The sequence below is a fragment of the Chiloscyllium plagiosum genome, chromosome 4 (assembly GCF_004010195.1).
Source record: "Chiloscyllium plagiosum isolate BGI_BamShark_2017 chromosome 4, ASM401019v2, whole genome shotgun sequence".
Lineage (NCBI taxonomy): Eukaryota > Metazoa > Chordata > Chondrichthyes > Orectolobiformes > Hemiscylliidae > Chiloscyllium > Chiloscyllium plagiosum.
In genome coordinates this window covers 36,226,554-36,251,256 of record NC_057713.1, presented here as the reverse complement: position 1 = coordinate 36,251,256, position 24,703 = coordinate 36,226,554, and the positions used below count along the sequence as shown (strand labels likewise).

Genomic DNA, 24,703 nt, shown 5'->3' with positions numbered 1-24,703 from the left:
CACACCATTCTGAGGTGGAAATGCAATTCTGTTTCTTTATTGTCACTAAATCAAAATCTTGGAATACCCTTCTTTTTGTATGTGTCTCTAGAGGTTTAAAGGGCACTCAGCATCACCTTCTCAAGTGCAATCAAATAGGCAATGTACAACCAAGCCGTAATGCCTAATCCCATGAAATGATAAACAAAACAGAATCTGCTGAGTCAAGTATCAAAGCAGAAAAGTAGAACAACCGACACTCCATCACTAATCTTTACTGTACCATACAGATGGCACAATACTCTTTACGTACCCAAACTTGGGAAAGTATGGTTCTGGGTGACCATTTCCATTTTCTGTTAGTTTCGATGGGCACAGTTGTTATGAAGGTGTAAGGAGTACTGCATCTTTAGAATTAGAATCCTACAGTGTGGAAAGAGGCCCTTCGGCCCAACAAGTCCACATTGACCCTCTGAAGAGTAACCCACCCAGACCATTCCCCTACCCTATATTTACCCCAACTAATAACCTACACTATGAGCAATTTAGCATGGCCAATTCACCTGACCTACACATCTTTGGATTGTGGGAGGAAACCCACACAGACACGGAGAGAATGTGCAAACTCCACACAGTCACCCAAGGCTGGAATTGAACCCGGGTCCCTGGCTCTATGAGGCAGCATGCCAACCACGGAGCAACCGTGACACCCATGAGGAGAGTTGAAAAGCTAGCAAGGACTTAGAGAAGAACACAGTACTGGAAAATTTAAAATGCAAAATTTGTTAGAACAGCTAGCAGTACCCATGTTGTTATGAGGCAAAAACAAATTCAAATTCGGCCAGTTTAAATTATGCTCCAAGATACCAAACTCCAATCAAGTTTGAACTTAGTATTTTGACAATATTAAAACCAATGAAATCATCAGATGCTCTGGGATATAAAACAGGAAAAAAATTGAACAGTTGAAAGAGAACTGCCAAAAGACCAACAGATGTTGGCTGCTAGTAAGAATTCTCTGAGTGAAGGAGTCTGCACAGAAAAATACAACACCATCTACCTGGAGAGCAAATCTACAGAGGAAGATACAAAGAGAAGATTCAACAGCTGGCTGGTTTTAAAATTTGAATTTTTCGGTAAATCTTAATCGTGGGTTTTATCAGACCAGTATTGGAGAGGGGAAGGTAATAGATAGGTTTAAATAAATGAGTTGTAAATAGTTTTTAGTTAATATTCACGGTTAGGCTAAAAAAAAGTTTTAATTCTTACTTTAAATAGAGGTTTTGGGATAGTTCTCGGCCTCTCAAATTTTCACAGATTACCACACGGGGTAAATCTTTTCTGTGTGTGTTACCCCATGTCCTAACACAGTAAAAGTTATTACAATGATGAAAACTGGATATTACTGACCTATGTGCCTTATGATGTGTCCCGTCACTTTGCCCTTGCTCAGAGATGTAACCCGGAGACTGTTATCCCAGTGGCCGCCACTGAAGAGAAGTTTACCGTCAGGGGAAATGACCAGGATCTTTGGTGATAAATTGACTCCAGGAGCAAATGGGCCTGACAAGAAGCGCTGAGACCTGAAGAAATAGTCATAACAGAATGAGTAAAATATGGTAAATTATTTAATGATCTTTAATGTTCTGGAATTGTGAAGTCTGGAGACCTTCCATAATAATTTTCAAGATGATGTCAACTTTCAAGCACAGCATGTATTAAAGGGGACAACACTCTAGGAGATGGTGCAGAAAAAAGGGACAGCAACTCTAAGGGGCAGTATGTCAAAAGGATAGCGTAATAAATGGGACTAACGCTCGAGGTCAGTGACTCTAGGGGACAATAGTACATATAACAATACAGCGCAGAACAGGCCCTTTGGCTCTCGATGTTGCGCCGACCTGTGAGCTATTCTCAGCTCGTCTCCCTATACTATCCCAAAATCATCCATGTACTTATCTAAGGATTGTTTAAATCTCCCTAGGTGTGGCTGAGTTACCTACATTAGCAGGTAGGGCATTCCACGTCCTTGCCACTCTCTGCGTAAAGAACCTGCCTCTGATATCTGTCTTAAATCTATCACCCCTCAATTTGTAGTTATGCCCCCTCGTACAAGCTGACGTCACCATCCTAGGAAAAATATTTGTGCTGTCTACCCTATCTAATCCCCTGCTCATCTTGTATGTCTCTATCAAATCCCCTCTTAGCCTTCTTCTTGCCAATGAGAACAGGTTCAAGTCTCTCAGCCTTTCCTCATAAGAACTTCCCTCCAGACTAGGCAACATCCTGGTAAATCAACGTATTAAAGGGGACAGTAACTCTCAGGGTTAGTTTATTAACGGGTCACTAACTCTAAGCAACAGTGTAGTAAAAGTGTCGGTTATTCTAAGTGTCAATGTTTCAAAAGGGATAGCAACTCTAGTGGCCAATGTATTAAAGGGGACAGCAACTCTAAAGGGACAGTTGTTAAAGGAGATAGTAACTAAGGGACAATATGTGGTAAAGGGGACAGTAGTCTTGGTATCAGTGTTTTAAAGGAGACAATAACTCTCCTTTTGTTATAAGGAGAAAGTGAGGTCTGCAGATGCTGGAGATCAGAGCTGAAAATGTGTTGCTGGAAAAGCGCAGCAGGTCAGGCAGCATCCAGGGAACAGGAGAATTGACGTTAAGGGCAATTTCCTGAAGAAGGGCTTATGCCCGAAACGTCGATTCTCCTGTTCCCTGGATGCTGCCTGACCTGCTGTGCTTTTCCAGCAACACATTTTCAGCTTTTGTTATAGGGGAAAGTGATCCAGTAATGTGAGAGTTTTTCAAAGAAGATAGTAACCTTAGACATCATGGTATAAGTATTCCACGTTTAGTTTGAATAGTAATGGAGTTAGTGACTTTAAAACGATCAAACGATCCTTTGAAAGAGTCTTTAAAAGATTACATAAATTCTGAGTCAAGGTGAAATTATTTTGATCATGGAACTAAACAAAATCTTATAAATTGCACTTACTTGGCATTGGAGACATTTTGATCTCGTGTGAAGGTGAAGTAGTTGGAAATGTTTTTGTCATATGGCAGCCAGCCATGAGTTCCTATCAACCCATTTGCACTCACTGTGACCTGGGAGAAACAGAGTGGTGTGTTCACAATCAGAAGGATGATAATAATATCTGAGATATAAAGTTTGAATATTCCATTTCACAACCACAGCTGACCATTATTACAGAGACCAAAGGCCCACTAGTCAAGTGGGTGGATAATTGTAATCAGCCAAGTGATTTACTTCAATGTTAAACATCGATTCTTCCACCTTTCATTTTGGCTTGTTCTTCTGAGTAATTGACAAGATCACTCAATGAGGTGCTTTTTTTAAAAAAAAAATGTAGATTGAACACGATGATGTTATGGAGTCATGATTGCTCTTTTTTTTTTTTAAAACCTCTGGCCTGAGCAGGGAAGCTACTACGACACTTTCACCAAATGAAGTGAGTGGGAAGACGACCCAGGATTACTATTTAATAACTGTCAGCTCGTTAAACTGGTTCAGAATCAGACTTCTGCCACTCATGAGAGGAAGTCCCATCTCCAATTACACGTGGCCAATGTGGGACTGCAGGCATTCTCTAAAGAGGAGGAGTCAGAAAGCTGGAGGATTCATCAACGCCTGTCAGCACAGGGTCACACGTTTGGTGGTGGTGAGGGGGGTGCGGTGGTGAAGACTGTGTGTTGTGGCGATGAGGTGGGATGTCTCCATTTGGAAGAGGGTGTCCAAAGAGGAGGGAACCACTCAGCTCACAGAATGATCAGCAGGTTTATTACATAGCACGGTTACCTCCCACCACTAAGAGTGGTGAACCCAATTGGTCAGAGGCGTGGCTGGTAAAATACAAACTAGAGACCTGCATTACATGTCAACCATCCTCTGGACATGATTTGGGGTGAGGGTGAGTTGGGCGTGTGCATAACATTCCATGTTTTATTTCAAATTTGCTTCAGTTAGTGAAAAATGGGCTGCAAAATGCGTTGGCATAAAAATAAGTTATGAAAGACGTGATAATAAATACAAGCTCTTCCTTCCTTATTGAAACTCACAAAGTTTCAAGATCAGATGGGAAGAATTTCTGTGAACTGATTGGTGCAGATTTGGGCAATCCTGAATCTAGTGGTCACTTTGATTTATCCTGTTTCCCTCATTCTATTTCTTCAGAAAAGCATTAACCCTGGGATTAGTTTGAATGCAGTTTTGGGTATGTTGGCTCAGATCTTCCAATTGGAAGAACATCGTTGGAGCAAGATACCCCGAATGATAGAGTATGTAACTTGCATGGAAAGTCTAAACTTCTGATGGGCAATTACTCTGCATCTATAAACTTCATAAAAGTTTACAGCCCTGAGGTAGAGTCACAGACTTCAGAGAGCACATTCTTACTGGTGTACTTCAATATGTATCTAAGAAAAAGGGGAAAAACAAATTTTAAACCTTTTTTTGTCCTGGGTAACATTAAAACCAAACCCCCAAAACTCGATTTGCCCTCTCAATACCTGATGTAAGTTGACCTGAACCCCCCTCACAAACATGATGCCTTACCCAGCCTGATAATCTCTGACCCAACTGCCCACCTCAATCAGACCCAATGCTGCTCAGACTCCATCACCAATCCACCCTACCGTCCTGCGCTACTCATCTGTCACCTTCTCCCACCATCTACTAAACCTACACACTTACTTTCTCTCAAGTCACATTTCTCAGAAGGCCAATATCAGAGGTTCTGGCTGATGCTAGGAGCTTCTGGACAAGGTAAGTAAAATGAGCAAAGTGGCAATCTGACTGTGATTTCCACTCCCCAGAAGTTTCAGTCATATATTTCTTTAGTCATATTTTAGCCCATACTGTTACTTTAAGCACTTTTATTTACTTGTGGGACATGTACATCGCTTGATGGCCAGCATTTTCTGCCTGCCCCAGCTGTTCTAAAACTGGGTGGCTTGCTAGGCCATATTAAAGGGCAGTTGAGAGTCATCCGCATTGCCATGGGTCTGGAGTGACATGTAGGCCAGACTAGGAGAGGATGGCAGAGTTCCTACCCAGATAATTTTCTTCTCTAACAATTGTCTATGGTTTCACAGTCAGCAGCAGATTCTTAATTCAAGATTTAAAAAAAATTTAATTCAAATTCCCACCATCTGCCATGGCAGGATTTGAACCTGGGACCCCAGAACATTAGCTGAGTTTCTGGATTAATAGTCTAGCGATAGTATCACCATGCCATCACCTCCCCATTGTGATTGTTTGTGCATGGATTGGACTTACTTTTCCATAAAAGAGAAACTGATGATTTTGTTGTTTTTTGACATTGTCTACTCACCAGAACATATGGAGTTAAATAAGAGTAGGCTTGGTTTGTTGGCACCAAGGCCTGCACTAGTGGAATATCATCGCTGATGCCCTGAAAGACAGATAGGGTTATGAAATAATTTCTACATTCTCTAATAATACATCATATTGGAGAGGCATGAACAACCAAGGACCCTGTTCTGTCCTTGAAGATTCTTTTGTAAATTACATCAAGCATTTCTACTCCTTCCTCATACTGAAGACATTTTCTCAACTCAAGAACAACACAGGAGCAGGAGCCGAGAACCTGAGCCATCTCCCATGTGTTGGGCAGAATGATTATAAAAATCTTGCTTCTTTCAATTCTTCAAAAGTCCTATTTATTAATGATTTTCAAAACATTAAGGAAAAGAAGTAGACCATTCAGTTCCCGAATGGCTATTTGTACCTTAACGTATTTCCTTTGCTCCATACCTTTTGTTAGCCACACATAATAAAAACATATTTAATCTATTAAAGTTGACAAGGCACGGACACCGAATGAGACGTATACAAGGATTTTGAAGGAGGTGAGGATAGAAATTACAAGGGCACTGGCTGTAATGTTTTAGTCTTCTGTGGACCCAGGGGCAGTGCCAGAAGTCTGGAGAATTACAAACAATACAGCCTTGATAAAGAAGGTGGAGTTTTTTGAACAGGTAACAGAAAGGGCCAATGAGGGTTAAATTGTTGATGTGGTATACATGGATTTCTGGAAGTAGTTTGGTACAGTGCCACACAACAGACTGGTGGAAAGTTATAGGTCCTGGTATAAAAAGGAGCATGGAATACATACAAAATCAGCTGAGTGATTGGAAAGGCTTATTTCAGGCTGAAGGAGGACGGTCAGTATTGGGGCCCTTGCTTTTCCTGATATATATTAATGATCTGTATCTGGGTGTGCAGGGGACAATTTCAAAGTTTGCAGTTGGCATTAAATTTGGAAGAACAGTAATCTGTGAGGAGGGTTGCGCAGATTTTGACAAGTTGCTGGAGTGGGCAGATAGGTGGCGAATGAGGTTCAATGCAAAGAAGTATGAAGTGATGCATTTTGCTAGAGAGAACATTTAAAGACATAAGAAAATAGGGATACAATTCTAAAGGGGGCTCAGGACCAGAGGAATCTAGGTATGTACGTGCACAGATCATGAAGGTAGTAGGACAGGTGAAAAGAGCAGTTAATAAAGCAAAGTGTTCTTGACTTTATTGATAGAGGTGGACTGCAAGAGCAAGGAACTCATTTTTAACTTGTACAAGATACTCAGACGGAATACAGTGTAACAGTGTGGACATCACATTATAGGATAGATGTAAATACAATGGACAGAGTACAGAAGAGATTTAAGAATGATTCTAGAAATGAGAAACTTTAGTTATAGGATAGATTGATGAAGTTGGGACTGTTCTCCTTGGAGAGAAGGCGGCTGTGAGGAGATTTGTTAGAGGTTTTCAAAATCATGACGGGTTGGATAGAGTGGAAAGGGAGAAGCTGTTTCAGCTTGTCAAAGAAAAAAAATGAGTAAAACGGCAGAGATTTAAAATGATGTACAAATGAAGCAAGGGTAATATGAGAAAACATGTTTTAACACAGGGAGCAGTTAGAGTACAGAATGCACTGCCTGGAAATAGGGTGGGGGCAGGTTCAATTGAGGCATTCAAGAAAGCATTGGATGGTCATTTGGACAGAAGTAGTGTGCAGATTTATGGGAAAAAGGTAAGAAATTGGTAGTAGGTAACAAGCGAAGGCAAAATGGGACAAATGGCCTCCTTCTATACTGTAACAATCCTGTGATTCTGTCAGTCTCAATCTCATAAGAGTCATTTGTCTATCATTCACAGCTTTTTTGGAGGAATGAGTTTCTGATCTTGATTAACCTCAGCATGAAAAAAAGTTTCCAAATTTACTATAAATTATCCAGACACTGTCATTTTCCTTTGATGATCACCTTCTATCCTGATCTCTTTTGATCTTAAGTAAAATTCCCACAGTTACACTGTTCAAAATGTTTTTTTATAAGTTTGTTTATTGGTCAATACCAATTACTGAACATCTTTCAGCTCTCTAAAACACAAGAGTTTCTAAATCAAACAGTACTGAAGGGGTGTTGCATTTTCTCATATTTTGGCAGAGACTTTAAACCACACAAGACTGTATGTGTCTTCCTAGGTGATCATTTATTTAAGATCCTCAGGCACCTATTATAGAAAAGTATTCTCTCAGTGACTTGGATGAAACTTATCCCTTAATCACATTCCGAAACACATTCTCTGGTTATTATTTCAGGGCTGAATGTGGGAGTCTTGCTGTAGTATTTCACTATAACAATGATTCAATGTCAATTGCTCTTCAATGGCTTTGAAACAGTTTGACATATTCTGATGTATTAATATAGTGCGTTTCACAACAAATCTTCCTTTTCACATCATTGAAGAAAATTTGGCCTTATTTATGGCTGAAAAACAAAATACAAAAGGTAGAAGCAAGAACAGTTCCTCAATTGGAAAATCCTAATGAATGACATTTCACAGCATTTATTAACTTTAAACTTAAAGTCTTAAACCATTGAGCATATGTGAGGAGGAGTAAGGAAAAGTGCAGAATAAATTTCCCTCAAAGAATTCAGGATTGAACGACTTCAGTTACTTGGAGACGGTAGGGATTCTGAAGTTGCTCGCTTTAGAGCGGAAGTAAAGATTGAATACAGGTTTTAAAATTCTGCTGGATCTTGAAGAAAATACTTTTGTAGGAGAGTGATTACAATGTGAACTTGTATTCCATTTATTTATTCACAGAAATGGAAATGGATAGCAAATCGATGGTGCGAAATGTCACTCAGTAGGTCCGTCCAAAAGAGGAAATATCATTTTGCCCCTATCTGCTCGAGCATCATAGCAAGCATTTATTGAGCATCACTAGGGGGAAGTGATGTATATAAATAAATCAAAAAATAAGAGAATGACACATTGATGGGGTTAATTGAAGTATGGTTGGAGAAGGTTCTTATGGGGCATGAGCTTCAGCATTGACCAGTTGGGTTGAATGGTCTGTTTCTATGTTGTAAAGTTGATGAAATAAATGGTTTGTGGTAGTGATGGTGGCAATGATGTTGGGGGTGGGGTGGGGTTGGTTGGTTGGGGAGAAGGAGAGAATACCTTGACCTCTGCATTGGGCAGGTAAACTGGTCAACCATTTACCTCAACAAAGAAGGACTTGAGTTGGCCCAAGTGCTCAAAGACATTTGGTGTGGAATCGAATCGTGCTAAGCGCCTGGCAGCATTCTCTGCACTAAGACGTGGAGGATGTGGCTCCTGAAAGAAAGAAAAATCACACACATAGAGGAGTTAGTATGTTACATTGTTAAGGATGAGAATCGTCCTTCCCCAAAGTCCCAACTTTCTTCACTCCTACTAGGATGAGAGAATTGTCCTGTAAGTAGAATGCATCATCATTACCTCTGGAATTCAGAATAGTGAAAAGTGATCTCACTGAGTTGTTTAAGATAATAGAGGCATTGACAGGGTGGGTGCTGACCTTGGACCTGGAGTGGATCAAAAATCCATGATAAGGAATTGGCCTATTAAAACTGAATTGAGGAGAAATCTGATTACTCAGACTCTTCTGATTCTTTACAATTCTCTATTCCAGAGGTCTGCTGTTACTTAGCAGTACATTCAGTACTGAAATCCATTTTGAATATGAAGGAAATCAATAATTATGGATATAGGACAGGAAAACTGAGCTCATACAGAAATTCAGCCATGATTTAACTGAATGGTTGAGCAGGCTCAAGTGGTCATCTGGCTTATTCCTGCTCCTGTTTCTTATAACTTCTGCTGAAGGTATTGATTTGCACCACAGAATAGATAATTCCAAATATTCTGAACAAATTGAGAGAAAAACTTTCTCCTGAGCTTAGTCCTGACTGGCCAATTCTTTATCCCAGGATGATGGCCTTGGTTCTAGGGTCTAGCCAGGGGAAACAGACTTTGAAGTATGCGCTACCTTTCCCAAGTGACCATTCATCAAGGGTCAGATTTAATAGCCATTTTCACTCTTGGACACAAACTATAGACACACAGACACACACTTTGCAGTAAGAATCATGGGATTATGTGAGTTAAGAATGCAGCTAAACTGCATAACTGGTGATAACATGTGAGTCAAATCCCAAGAAACAATTAATTCAACTGCAAATCTGCTTAAGTAGAAATGAGAGTAGGGATATTAAGAACAATATATTAGAATAACTTTTTCTCCTCCAAGAGGTTGGGGATGTTGCTTTGCTTGCCAAAATTAAGCAGTGAACAGATAAACTTACATGGAACTAAACTAATGATGGACTTTATAGTCTGAACTCAAGTTCAAATTAAAGACATTTTATGATGATGAAGAGGCAGGAGCAGAAGTAACCCATCGAATCCACTCTGGCATTCAACAAGATCATAGCTGACTTGATAATCCTCAAATCCACTTTCGTGCATTTTTCCCATAATCCTCGATTCCCTTACTAATTAAAGATCTGTCCTGCTTGGCCTTGAATATACTTAATGATCCAGCCTCTGCAAACCTCAGGTTGAGTGTCTAGGCCAGCACATTGCCCTATGAAGTTGGTCATGGGTCATCTTTCTGCAGGATGGAAGCCTTTGACCTTCAGAGGACAGTTATACAAGCCACATTGACATGGAGTCACTCAGACTAATCAGTACAACAATCCAATAGCTTTACATTCATTTTTACTGCCAGCTATTTTACTTCCAGAATTTTAATAAATTTCATCAGTATAAATATGTTTATTGTTTGATCATTATTATTCAATGAGATTTGTTCTTAAAATGTCTAGATTCCTAGTCCAGTGGCATAACCATGATCACAGTTCAATAGCTAGGTGAATATTTAAAAATAAGATGACCACTGTTTTGCAGATTCAAAGATAGTTTGAGTTCTCCAATTCATAAAGACCAAGAAAGTTCAAGGTTTGATCAAACCTAACAGGGCTCTTGACCACAACTTCTGCTGAAAACTGAGAGGTTATTTGGTGAGTACAGGGCTGGTGTGACATGGTTGACTAGCCTTCCATTTACAGACTCAAACAAGTGTCACAAATGAGAGGTACTGGGAGTTTGGAAGGGCAAATTGCTTGAAATGAAATAAGGAGCATTAGCTGGAAAAGTAAAGGTATAAGGCAGAAAATAATTTTAAGTGAGCAGTTGAAATGATGAGAGGCTAACAGCATAGTAGGCTATGGAACAAGTGTAGGTAAATAGGATAGTGTAGCTTGGTGTTTGTTGGTCAGCATTGATATGGTGGGCCCAAGGGCCTGTTTCTACACTGTATGACTGTGACTATGAAAGTAATTTAACTTCATACCTTCAGAAGTTGGCATGGAGTTTGCCCAAAATTACTGATGATTCCTTCTAAAGCTTTCCTTCCAGTTTCATCAGCAATTGCATCCAGATCTACTGCACCTATACAGCAAGAAATGAGTTAATGTTGAAAGCAATATTGAATGATACAACCCCAAATCTACAAAACCACAGGGGCAAAACTTAATTGAGAAATGTAGCTGAAGTGTTCATGTCCCAATGTCAGAAGGCCATCATTGAGAACTGACGACTAAAGAGTTAAAGTTGCAGATTTTGGGTTGGATTTTACATCAGCAATATGGGCAGATTGTCCCACAAGAAGAAACACTCTTCCATGTGTATCCAGTCTGGACACCTCATGATTCTATGCAGTTCAATCAAGTTCATATTTTTCCATATCATACTTGATCTGCCAGGTCTTTTTTCAGTCTAATCCTCTCAAATGTTTGTCACTGTATTCTATTGACCTATCCGTTAACCTAATTTGGCATTTCCCTTTAGAATGTACTTCATTCATTGATTCCTGTGAACTATTTTCACCCTCTAGAAGGCAAGCAGAAGCAAATTAAATAGTAATTTTCAGAAGAGCATTGGATACATAATAAAGAATGTTGAAGGCAGATAGCTGTTTCTAACAGTATAGTTGCAATGACTCAAGAATCTGTCATTTCTGTATGAGTTTACAATTCAATTTCAATCAATTCTAGTTCAATTTTGTTTTCACAATCTATCAAAACTTCCAATTATTTCACTTTCTTCTAACTAATCCCAAATCGTGACAGGTTCAAAGTAAACCCCAAAAATTACAAACTTCTACCAAGTATCTTCTGATTTTGCAATAAACCCCTTTTTCTCAACTTAAAGCTTAGACCGCATTATACTCGCACAGTTGGCATACCCTCATATGTGCAGTAATAAAAGACATTCAATGCCTCAACAGCTGCAGGGCCCCTTTGCTTGTAGCCAAAAATCAGGTCGATCCAATTATGGAGATTTGTAGAGACATGTTCTGACTCCTGAACGACAGGAAAATAAAATGTAGACATTAAATAATTACAGACTAACGAGCAAGATACAGTGAAACAGAAGTACCGGAATGGACTCGATCAATTGGCTTACCATTATCGTATAGACATTAAGCATAGATCAGAGAACCTACAGAATTAACAGCAGGGAACGATGAAATCTAAAGCAGTGTTCAGATTACTGATGTATCTGTACAAAATCTTCAGAAAATAAAAATATATGAAATAGGAGCAGCAGGAGTAGGTCTTGCAACTCCACAATTCAGTAAGACCGTGACAATCTTAACTCCACTGTCTCACTGATCCTCATATTCTTTCATTCTCTGAAGGGTGAAAAAAAATCTATTGATCTCAGTTCTTCAATATAGTCAACGTGAACACTCACAGCTCTTTGGATTGAGAATTCCAAAGATTTCCTTGGAGGAAGGAAATTTCTCTGAGTCTCAGTCCTGAAACACTGGAGTCTAGTTATCGACTCTCAGGGAGGGGAAACAGCTTCTCAGTGTCTACTCTGTCAAGCCCATATAGAATTTTGTAAGTTTCAATGAGATCACCTCGCATTCTTCGAAATGGAGTACATAGGCATATTCTATTCAATTAGACCCAGTCAGTTCAATAGGAGTGAGATAGAAGCTAGAATCTAATTGAGTGCTTTAACATTTATTCATAGAACAATGGTAACTGGGTAACACATGAAATTTAATCAAGCAACTTGGAGACATCAAAATAGTGAACATTAGGAAAAATTCAGGAGGGTGAAATGAATCACAAAAAGGGTTACACTGATTATCATTCAGCATTTTAAAAAAATTAATTTGTGGGTCGTGGGCATCGCTGGCTGGGCAGCGTTTATTGCCCGTCCCTAGTTGCCCTTGAGAAGATGGTGCCTTCTCAAAATGCTGCAGTCCACCTGTTGTGGGGTGACCCACAATGCCATTGGGTGGGGGGAGGGGAATTCTGTTACCAGGAATTAACACTGCACAAACCTCCAGTTGAAGATGAAAATGGGAATTGGGAGCACCCAAGAGTTCTCTGCAAGATCGGAACTCAAAACACAGAGGTGACGTCTCTCATGTCCAATTTCACTGTAGGACATATGTCAAGAAAAACAAAAGTTGGTGGCTCGAGTGCAAAGATGGACCGAGATTATAACAATAGAGATTCATGATAGAAAAAACACTCTAATTAGAAAACAAACAATACAGCAATAATCTAAGGTTGCAACTGAATCCTCAACCTCCAAAATAGTATCCCGAGGAAAGTTTACAGGAAGAATGCACTGTGGTGAATGGCAAATTATAACCAAACAGATTTTATCCCCTCCCTCTCAGTTACCAGTGCTTTTCTGTGTTTGTAAATGAAATCTTCAGGGGATTTTGCCCACTTTGGAAGGACAACATCAGCTACATTTTCGTTGGTCATCTGCAGGCAGCCGAGATCAAACCCTAGAGAGCAAAAGACAGAAAAGATGAGAGAAACGAAGAGAGGTCAACATGAATATTGTGACAAAAAAATGGGTTTGGAAATGGGAGAAGTGAAAGACAGAGGGAAATATGAAGATGGGGAGAGACATACACAGAGACTGAGTGAGACAAAGAATGATTTTGAGAGTGAATGAAAGTTAGAGGTGAAGGAGATGGAGGGGAAGGGAACAACATCCAAAATCAGATGAACATAAACAGCAATGGAAATATAGACAAAGAGAGTCAGACGCAGAGAGATATATATAAATTAAGATATAGGGAGGAAGAGAGAGGCAGACATGGAGAGAGAGAGGGACAGAGAGAGATGAAAGCAAAACAAAAATTACATTTTGTTAGTAATTTCACTCGTACTTTTCTCCATTTTATTAACTGTGCAACGATAAGAGATGGCTCTTCTCTTTCCCAATAGGCACAAGTGATCTTGCAAGACTCCGATCTTCCCAATATTTGACAAAGTGATTAATGTCATCAATCTACTTGATAGTAGAGGGATTTCACCTATACTTGTTCATGAATGCATTTTCCATTGGGGCAAAACTATCTGAAGCATGGATTTTGACAGATTTTTCCACTTGAACATGCAAGGGATGCTGAAGCCAAATGTAATGTTGACCTTTCTCAGATCAACTAGCTCAACACCAGTCTTGGGCTTTCTAATTGCTGAGGTTCAATGCCACTGTCCAGTGTATTTAACTCAGTCATTCATCGGCCCATTCACTCACTTACATCATGATGCCAGCCCAATTGTAGTGACAACATTTGGCACCTAAATCAGAGATTATGGCTTCAAATCTCACTACAGAGATTTGAGGGCATAAATGAGGCTAATACATCAGCATGATACTGAGGGAATGCTGTATTATTGGAGGAGCCTTTTTTTGCATGTTAAATAAGGCCCAGATTGTCTCTTCACTTCAGTGCAAAAGATCCAAAGCACGTGTCAAAGAAAAACAAGAATATGCTCCCAATGTCTGTCAACTTGCATTGCTAAAAGAGAACATCTGGACAACATCTCATCACTGCTTGTGAGTGTGTGTTTTTCTCTTTTACTACAGGGACTACATTTATAAAATATTTAATAAATTATATTTGCACTTTGTGACACCCTGAGACCAGAAAAAAAGTGTTATATCATTGCATTTTCTTAACTGATAATTGAGGTTCTGTATTAAAGAGTTAAAAAACAAAGTTTGAGACAATGACATCCGATAATTCATCTCGTGCTAAAAAGCCACCAGTTTTGCCTACCATTCTGGTTCTCCAGGAATTCTGGGAAGTAGAAAAATTCTGGGGTCAGCTCCTTTACATCTACAGGATTGTCTATTCGGACCTGCCAGGCTGCTGGGATTGAGTGAAATTGACGATCTGCACAGTCGAACCTGCAGAACACAAACAGTTAATAGGACAGGAATAGGGCAGATGGGCGGAATACAGTCACCTTCAAAATTAGAAACATGTTTAATTGAGAAATCTTTTCTTGAAGGTTAAAAAGAACTTCCAGCACTTCAAGGCTGCTCTTCCATGAGGCAATTTCCAGGAAAGATTGATATCTCTCTGTCAGGTTGAGAAACTTTATTGAATAAAGTAATGGTGCTGAAAGGTTTAATGTTGGACGTTGCATGAAGCTCCACCTAATCTGATGAGGTGATGAGGACTTGGGTGGGAAAAGGTTGAACAGCTTAGTATCTAGTGGAATGAATACCTATATCCTAAGTCTCCTCATAATATTAACAAAAATGTATAACTTAACAATGTAACGAGTACCTGATTACTTAGAAACAATGTAATACATCTTATTTAAGACAAGAGCCTCTTCTCGTTAAGATTCATTGGTGGCTTTCCTCTACGACTGTATATTTTTAGAACTAATTAATCGAAGTGGATGGCAGCAGTACCCTCACCACAAGCTGGTTGTGGTTCATATTACAGCACTTGCAACAATATGGACCCACAGCATGTTCAAGATGGATTGAAGTGGTGTGTGTATAGGTCCCTGATTTGTTGAGCATTGTAACCTAGAGGGTCTTGCGTGATCTTCTTCATGCAGATGAAAAATTGCTGCATTTAAATGTGAATGGAATACTTTATAATTATGGATCTCTTATTCTGCCTAGTGTAAAGCTTCCTTTAAACTGCCCATCGAAGATTTTGAGATCAGATATATCACAGGCTAAAATATACAATCAAGCACATTCTGCACAAATATATCACCAGTCAAATAATGAGCAAGACTTTCTCTCTGCTGGTCCATGGAAGACTTCCAGGGCTGGTATGGCATAGGTTACTAGCCAAACGAAGGTTAGTTAACAACCACAATTAACAATGCCTCTTACACATTTTCTGAGGGTCTGCACATAGCAACAGCAACACTGACTTCCAGTTCCAAAAATCACAGCTGCACATGAACTGGAGGTGAATGCAGAATGCAGAAACATAGTGGAATCACTGATCATAATAATTGAGTCCTACATGAATCAGTTTACATCACTGAAGCATCTAGCTAATTAATATGATATTTAATAAAGCAGTTCAGCCTACACTGGTAATCAAACACATTTTCCTGAGCTAAGAACCATCCAAGGGAAGCATTCATTTAGAACCAATTTAGGGATAATTTTGTTCTCCTGATCAATGCCACTTGGAAATGACTTGAAGTTGCTTATATATATTTCACAACTGAACCTCAGACCCCTGACAGGAGAAATGATTAAAGATCACTTAGCCTCACGAGTTTTCTCTGCTGCACAGTTAGAGCATTGTTGACTCAGATTTTGGGGGGATAGTTTTCAGATTTCAACTGCAATGTATGGGAACAAAGTGTTGCTTTATGTCACTCACAAATGGCAGGACTCAAATTTGTATTATTTTGTTTTGGATTCTGCCACCAGAGAAATTGGTTTCTCCATATCCACCCCATCAAATCCTTTAGCGAGTGAAACACGTTGATCTGCATGTTCCATCTGTATACAAATCCAGATTGCTTAATGTAACATAGTACAATCTCTCTTCAGTAAAGTCAGGGTAAAGAGATCCTCCGCCTTGTTCAGATTCAGTGCTCACCTGCCACTCTGTAGTTGGATATGCAGGGTAGTGAAAGGCTCGATCCGGATCATGTAATGCATGACTCCAGCTGCATTGGAGTAGTGCGTACCGTAGTGAAATTTATCAATGTCTCCAGTTGGATCTTCAAAACTCTCATATCTGGGTGATGAAACAGAAGGAGTAAAATCTCAGCGATATATTGTTCAACACAACTTGGTTCATGTAACTATAGGCACTGTAACCATAGGCATAGAATTCCCAAAACCAATGAATATTTATCATCAGCCAAAATTAGCAGGGGAAATATTGCAAACCCTTTCATTAAGAACAGGAGTAGGTTACTATACCCTCAAGCCTGCCCTGCCATTCAGTTGATCATAGCTGATATGTATCTCAAATCCATTTAAATACTTTTGATAAATATCTCTTGCTTTTCTTTATATCCAACTAATTACATTCTTGAAAGCTCACCATCCACACCTTTTAGAGAAGAAAATTCCAGATTTTTTTCCATTTTATGAGACAGGTTTCCTGATTTTAATCCTGAATGCCCTAACTCAACTTTTATAAATTTGCTGATCCAAGGAAATCATTTATCTATCTCTTGAAACCTTTGATCATTCTAAAGGTTTCAATTAGGTCTTCCTCAACGTAATTAAGAAGAAGACAGTGATCAAACACATTGCGTCAGTTATAAGTAACATTATTTGTGAGTAGTGTGGGGGGCAACACCTAAACCTGATTCCATCCTCACCTGTTATTCATAGACTTTAATTTTTCTTTCAGGGATAACTGGAAATCAATCAGCAGTTAACACTTGGACTGGATTTCCACTCGCCTTACCATTGATGACTCAATGGAAAAATGGCTGGGGGTTTACACTTAATCTGTGTTAGGGACAAATCCCTTCAATCATTTAGTCGGTAGAGAAAAAAAAAAATCTGTCCTGAACAAAAATTCTGAAAACAAAAATTCCACTGACTCACTTCTCCTTCACATCCTTTGCATGCTTATCATTTACCACACCAATGGGCCGAGAGAGATCCCGGAAAACACTTGGGTTGTTCAGATCCAGTTCCTCAGATGTGTAGTCACAAATGATCCATGGGAACTAAGTTAAATAAAATTAAATTGAGCAATTAAAACAAAGCTTTCATCTCCGTCTTTTAGAATCATGCTGATTTCATATGTAAAATAATGGCCACATTAACTGTATTAAAGATGCATTTTGTGCTCAGTTGTTTGATAGGAATCATTCTAACGCTAAACTGCCTGTAATGTTAAACAGAGAACATTAAAAAAAAACAAAAAATGGGAACAGGAGTAGATCATTCCGTTCTTTGAACCTGCTCAGTCTTTCAATATCATTATTGCTGATCATACCAGTCAGTACCCTGTTCCCACTTTCTTCCCATATCCTTTGCCCCATTGGTCCTAAGAAATACATCTACATTTGGCATAGAATGGAAATCTCATTTAGATATGCCAGAGAGCTGGGAAAATGCAGAAGGAGCTTTACTTCTTGCAGAAACTGTCTTTGTACCTAACCTGGGAGTATTTGATTGAACAGTGTAGAGACAGTTTTACTTTGTGTTGCATTTTCTCAACATTGTTCGGAGATTTGCTTTATAAGTAATCCATATTGTATCTGTAGGAGCAGAAGGAGATTCTTTGTCCGAGCAAATCTGCTCTGCTATTCAATAAGGTAACAGTTGATCTGAAAATCCTCAACTCCACTTGCCTGTCTTTTCACCATATCCCTCGACTCACTTATCTACCTCAATCTTGAATATTCTTAATGACCAGTCTCAACAACACTTTTTGATAAAGAACTCCACAGATTCACTACCTTCAGGAGTAAAAATCCTCATCACCTCCGTCTTAACTGGGTGATGCCCTACTTTGAGGTAATGCCCTCTGGTTCGAGGCACTCTCAAAGAGAAACAACCTTTTTGCATGTATTTCGTCAAACCCCGCCAAGAATCTTGTATGTTTCAATAGTTTCACATCTCATTCTTCTAAAGTCCAATGAGTACAGGTCTAAACCATTCACCTGCTCATAAGAAAGTGCCTCTATATCCAGGATCAATATAATGATCCTTCTTTGGACTGCCACCATTGCACATATATCTCCTTAAATAAGGGACCCAAAACTATTTCCGTCATCCAACTATGGTATGCCTTATCATTTTATCAAGCCATCCTGAATTTCACACTGCCACCCCTTTGATCTAAAAGCCAAAATTGCCTTTGAAATGAAGTCCAAAATTCCATTTGCTTTCCCCATTACCTGCTGAAGTTAGATGGCAGTTATTTGAAATTCATGCCAAGGAACTTCAGGTGGGCGCTTTCTGCCATCTTTCTCCATTTAAATAATATTCAGCTCTTCTATTCTTTCTGCTAAATTCCATAACCTCACATTTTCCACACTGTATTCCATCTGCCAAGTTTCTTTCCATTTGCTTATCCTGCCTTTACTCCTTTGTAAACTTGTGTCATCCTCACTGCTTGTCCTCCCAGCTATTTGTGTTATTCAAAATCTTGGTTAATAATAAATTTGCTCTCCTCATTCAATTCATTAATGTATATTGTAAATAACGGAACCTCACCACTCTACTAGCTACAGGTTGCCATCCTGAAAATGCCTCTTATTTCCAAACTCTGACTTCTGTAAGTTAGCTGATCCCAATCATACAAATATACTACATCCCACAAGCATGAGCTCTTACCAAGTAGCCTTATGTGCAGTTCCTTATGAAATGTGTTTGGGAAATCCATTACAGCTACTGGTACTCCATCTAACCTGCTTGTTATGTCTTCAAGGTATTCTAATAAATTTGTCAAGCATGATTTCCCCTTCATAGAGCCAGACACTAATTATATAATGAAGACAACGAATGCTGGAGATTACAGCAGGTCATAATTATATAATGTATTTCTAAATGCTTGCAATTACTCCCTTTATAATCGACTCAACATTTTTCCAATGACAGATGTTAAGCTAATTGACCTATAGTTAGCTTACGGAATCGAAGGATTCTTAGAAGATGACTTACAACTAATTTACTCTCTCCACAGATCTCCTTTAAAATCCTAGAACAGAACTCATCGAGTCCTCGTGACATTGATTGAAATCCAAAGTTCCTGAACCTGACTGATTTTTTGAGTTGCACCAAAAAAAACTTTGCTATGATATCCATGGAAGAATAAAAGGAATGCGAGTTGTACATGAAAACTATTGGGGGCACAATAAAAGGGCACAGAAGCCTTTGACTCCCCCCCCGCCACCCCCCCACTCTCCCACCCTTATCAAGAGTTAGGATGGTTAACTTACCACAGGATACTGAGACAAATCATTGTAGGTTCTCCCTGCGATGGTGTTGAGCTGCATTAAATATTCAAAATTGGAGATCTTTCTCTGAACCCATTTCTGAAACAAAATAATACCATTAATCATGAAATCTGCAAAGCAAGTCAACAAAGGCCAGTCTTTTCAAAATGATTAAAGTGACAAGGCATACAAAAGTTGGAAAGTTACACCATTATGACATGCATGGTAGATTTCAGTTGAAGTACCAGTATGGATTTTGTGAGACGAATAATAGCGAGTGCTGATTGCGGGTATCATTTTTAATTCCCATTTAACAGCAATCCTGACTGAATTTACTGCAATGCACACCTGCCCCATTAAACATAAAGATCAGGAAATTGCTGTATGAAGTGTCCTGTTCCTCCACAGGGTTTGTTACAACAATACCTCATTGATAGACACATCATTCACATACACAACAATGCGAAGTTAAGGCATTTAGTTGGTTGCGACTATTCCACTTGGTGTATGTTAATTTTAAAAGCATGTAAGTTTTAATTACTGCCAAACAGTGTCCAAAACTGAAATTGCTTTTTTTTCCACAACTGTAGAGTCTCATTCCTTTAGATTTCTAATATTTCTACATTTTCAAAATATCCCTTATTTCTCTCTTAACCTAATCCATCTTTCACTCTTCATGCAATTTTGTTTAATGTTTTAATGTTACATTAGATTAAATATCCGAACCTCTATTTCTCATTTTAGTAAACGTATTAGAATTCTTAAATTTCATTGGCTGAGGATACATAGCATCCCTGTCTTATTTACACATCTCAGATCATGTATAGAGAGTGTGATACTGTTTAAACTCCCCAGTTACAAAAATTCCATAAACCCAAGTGCAAGGAATAGTAAGTGCTGTTCACTCAATGCTGACTGCAAAACCTAGCCAATGGTTTTCAGTTCTACACACTGTACTTTAGCAAAGGTGTCAAGGTGCAGCGGAGCTTTACCAGATTGATTCCATAGTTAAGGCATTCCAAACAGGAGGGAGATGTGAAAAATCAAAATTGTTGCCTTTACTATAAAAAAGAGAACAAGGTAAAAGGAAAATAGAACAGGGCTGTTTAAAATCATGAAGAGCTTTGTTAGATTTAATATTCAAAAGCTGTTTCCACGATAGAAGACTTGATTAACCAGAGAACACAGATTTAAACTAATTGGTGAAAGAACCAGCAGGAGACTGTGTTTTAATAGTTTCACTTTTTTTAAAAAAAAATAAGTACATTGCAAAAAGGTGGTATAAACAGTTAATGAAACATATTTTGTTTTCTTTTTGAAAGTTGCTAACATGGTCAGCACGATGGGAAATAGCAGGGGATTGAGATTAAGTAGATAGCTCTTTCAAAGTGTTGACATTGACACAACCAGGCTGTTGTGGCTATCATTAATTTTCCAATTTACAGAGTGCTGCAGCACCTTACCTGAGTTAATCCAGATGCTTTCAACAGTTCCTGAGGGGAGCGGCTGTTGAAATTAAGATTGGGGGGACGTGTACTCACTATACGTGAATATACTTTATTTCGGACCTGTGTGTAGAAGCAAAAAGAATAAATCAGTCAGATGAGTGGACTCAGCATTTCCTTACTGAAACTGTATAAAATCCAGCATCAACAAAAAGTGATCAGCCAGCCTCTCAAAACTCAAATCAAGACAGCACTCAATGTGGCCAACAAAACCTCGAGTTACACAAGCCCTTATATGACATATGATATATTTACATATATTTTGCATGTAAGCTTTACCCTTTTTGCATATTCATGGCTAAAATGGTAACGTAAAAGGAAAATGTTGCACAAATGTGTTCTAATGTGTTCCAAAGTGTTTTACCTCCTTGGTTACAGGTATTCAATGGTCAGTAAATGTGCACGAGGTACATTTATCATTCTTGTATGCAAGGTGTTTTCTAATAAAATAAATGCAGTTTGTTAAAATCGTGTCTCATTGATATAATGTAAGTGCTTACACTTCAAGATATACCTCATTAACTATGAATTGCTTTCTGACATCTTGAGGTTGTGAAAATGCTATATATAAGCAAATTATTTTGAACTTCAGACATAAACTGGAATTAGTCTCACTCTGGGCTTGGAACAAGGAAGATTAGAGAAAAGAATGTGTGAAGACTGGTGTGGGAGTATTGGGTTCTGGTTTGTGGGGCATGGATAGAAGTATTAAGGAAAGTGGAACCTGTAATATTGGGTCAATCTTCACTTGAAGCATGCTGGGATTAGTGTTTTAGCTAGCTGCAAAACTAAGTAGAGGGCAAGGGATTTAATTTGGAAAGGCAAGCTGGAAAGTTTGGAAAAATTATTAATTTACGATGACACATAGGAATTGAGGGTATACATCTGAGAGTAAATTAACAGATAAGGCTAGATGTAAAGACAGCTATTTTATACTGTTGACTTTTTTTGAACAGTGAAGGGAATTCTAGACAGAATGGCTCTATGTGCAAGTGTTCAGAACCATTTGCCCACATTTGCAAATTACTCCAAGAATAGTACTGGTACCCCAGTGAACTATAACTGAGATGAGAAAAATAGTAAAAGGCATAAAGGCTCTTTGCCTGAATGCATATGAACCAACAGTGCAAACAACTGATTGTCATTAAAGAGTCAACACTGCAATTTGACTTAGACTGATACCTGAATACTGAAGGGTCCAGGACACTTAGATGATAAAACTATGAAAAGGTGGAGTAATGGCCAGTTTAATTAATCATAACATTAGTAAAATTGAAAAGGATGATCCAAGTTTAGGAAACTAGATGTAGAAGCAGTTTGAGCACAAATGGAAAATGATAAAGGCAAGAAGTCACTTGGGGGAGTGATGTATACACGCCTTAGCAATAATGACATGGTAGGATGGAGAATAAAGCAAGCAATAAAACATTTAATTGAGCAATAACAGGTGGCAAGTCAGTTGTGGGCAGCATGGTGGCACAGTGGGTGGGCGGCATGGTGGCACAGTGGTTAGCACTGCTGCCTCACAGCGCCAGAGACCCGGGTTCAATTCCCGCCTCAGGCGACTGACTGCGTGGAGTTTGCACGTTCTCCCAGTGTCTGCGTGGGTTTCCTCCGGGTACTCCGGTTTCCTCCCACAGTCCAAAGATGTGCAGGGTCAGGTGAATTGGCCATGCTAAATTGTCCGTAGTGTTAGGTAAGGGGTAAGTGTAGGGGTATGGGTGGGTTGCGCTTCGGCGGGGCGGTGTGGACTTGTTGGGCCGAAGGGCCTGTTTCCACACTGTAAGTAATCTAATCTAATCTAATCTAAAACTGGACATAGCAGAAAATCAGCAAAGATTGGTCAAAAAATGAACAAGTTAGAGTACAAGAGAAACTCTAGCTGGAAATTTAAAATCAATAATGATTTTTTTACAGATAATTAAAAGGAAAATAGTTAAAGTGGGTGTTAATCCTACAGGAAGAGAGTCTGGAGACTGAATAAAAGAAATAAGGGCATGACAATTTCACAGGTTTTCTGCACTGGTCTGCACTCAAGGAAGTCAAGAAGAGTATAATCAACAAGAAATTGGCAATGATGTGATAAGTAGAGTGTAGAATACAGTATTATCATTTGGGATTAGCAATGTAAAGTAGCGGCATATGGATTTTGCCTAGTTCTGAGAAAGTTTTTTTTTGAAAGGTCACCAAGTTATTTGGAATAGTGACCTAAATATGTCATTTCCAAGGAGGCATGTGATGTCAGCCAAGGGCCTGACAAGACACCCGTGATGCTAATGGATGAAATAACTTTTGCTGTAGTTTATACAGACAGAGGTCACTAGTTGACATTTTGTCTTCAGTTAAGAGGGAGAACGGTTAACTTCCAGTTGAAGAATCAAATTTTTCAGTTCGGTTCAAAGGAACCAGTTACCTGAGTCAAAGGTGTGGAAGTGCCAGTGCTGGTCTGGAGTGGACAAAGTTAGAAATCACATGACTCTAGGCTATAGTCCAACAGGTTTATTTGATATCACCTGAGGAAGGGGCTATGCTGTGAAAGCTTGTGATTTCAAATACGTCTGTTGGATTACAACCTGGTGTCATGTGATGTCTGACTGAGCCAAAGGGCTTTTGGTTCATGGAACTTGTATAAGAGATTTCAAGTTGTTAGAAACTAGAAAATTTCGGCTATCAGAATTCTAAAAGGTTCATGATTGTGATATCACAAAAGAATTGTAAGACTGACTCAGCAAACAAGGATAAAAAATTGGAAAGAGTCAACTCAGTAAAAAAATTGAAGAGTTGAGATAGGAGTGATATTTCCCTGGAATGGAGTATTTGACAAAGGATGGTTTTGGGAAACAGGTTGTAACTTTATTTCACTGCATGTGTTCAAAATCTTTCTGACTATTTCATACTGATAACATTGTTTATTCCTTTTCTCTTTTATGCAATTAACTTACATTGTTTTGTCAAAGATCATCTGAAACCTTATTTGAATATGTTTCAATGACTAACTGCCATGTTGATCAATTTCAAAACTTAAACATGTGATCTGGAAGGCCACGTTTCATTCTGGTATCTGATTTTTCCAGCATTACCATTGGTTGATAGCACGGAGTAATTTGTTGGAGCTATGATCTGATAATTCTGACAAAGATCAGCCTAGGCAGTGAATGGAGCAACTAGTGAGATAGTTGATGTGTTGGTTCTAATCTTCTAACCAGTCCCTTGATTCAGGGAAGTTTCCAACAGAATGAAAGATAAGTAATGTAACTCTTTTATCCAAAAAGGTGAGTGGAAGGAGACAGAGAGCAGGAAATCACAGGCCTATTAGCTTAACATCCATTTAAGTTCCAAAGTGTCTCAACCCACTGAGATGAATGCCCTCATCTCTGTCCCAAGGGTAACACATGGAATAAAAAGGTGTCACCTATTTTGGATTAACCAGCAAGCGGAAACAATTTCTACTGCCACCTTTTGAAGACTACTTAGGATTTTTTATACTTCAACCAAATCACCTCTCACTCTTCCAAATTCCAGTGAAAACAAATCCAAGTATTAATTTAGTAAATCTCCTCTGAACTACCTTCAACAGATTTACATCTTTCCTATTAAGACCATAACTA

The 24,703-nt window shown here is 38.9% G+C and overlaps 1 protein-coding gene across 1 annotated transcript in view; it reads right to left on the bottom strand.

Annotated features, from left to right (window-relative positions):
• The window catches only part of nbeal2 (neurobeachin-like 2), a 239,806-nt gene that overhangs the window by 16,763 nt on the left and 198,340 nt on the right, over positions 1–24,703 (bottom strand). Inside the window, exons 38-49 of the mRNA XM_043687545.1 lie at positions 21,054–21,158; positions 19,594–19,689; positions 17,246–17,370; positions 16,278–16,418; positions 14,466–14,596; positions 13,069–13,178; positions 11,607–11,724; positions 10,713–10,810; positions 8,540–8,653; positions 5,337–5,417; positions 2,981–3,090; positions 1,390–1,562 (exon numbers count right to left, since the gene is read on the bottom strand). Coding sequence (XP_043543480.1) covers positions 1,390–1,562; positions 2,981–3,090; positions 5,337–5,417; positions 8,540–8,653; positions 10,713–10,810; positions 11,607–11,724; positions 13,069–13,178; positions 14,466–14,596; positions 16,278–16,418; positions 17,246–17,370; positions 19,594–19,689; positions 21,054–21,158 — 1,402 coding nt within the window. The remainder of the gene's footprint in view (positions 1–1,389; positions 1,563–2,980; positions 3,091–5,336; positions 5,418–8,539; positions 8,654–10,712; positions 10,811–11,606; positions 11,725–13,068; positions 13,179–14,465; positions 14,597–16,277; positions 16,419–17,245; positions 17,371–19,593; positions 19,690–21,053; positions 21,159–24,703) is intronic.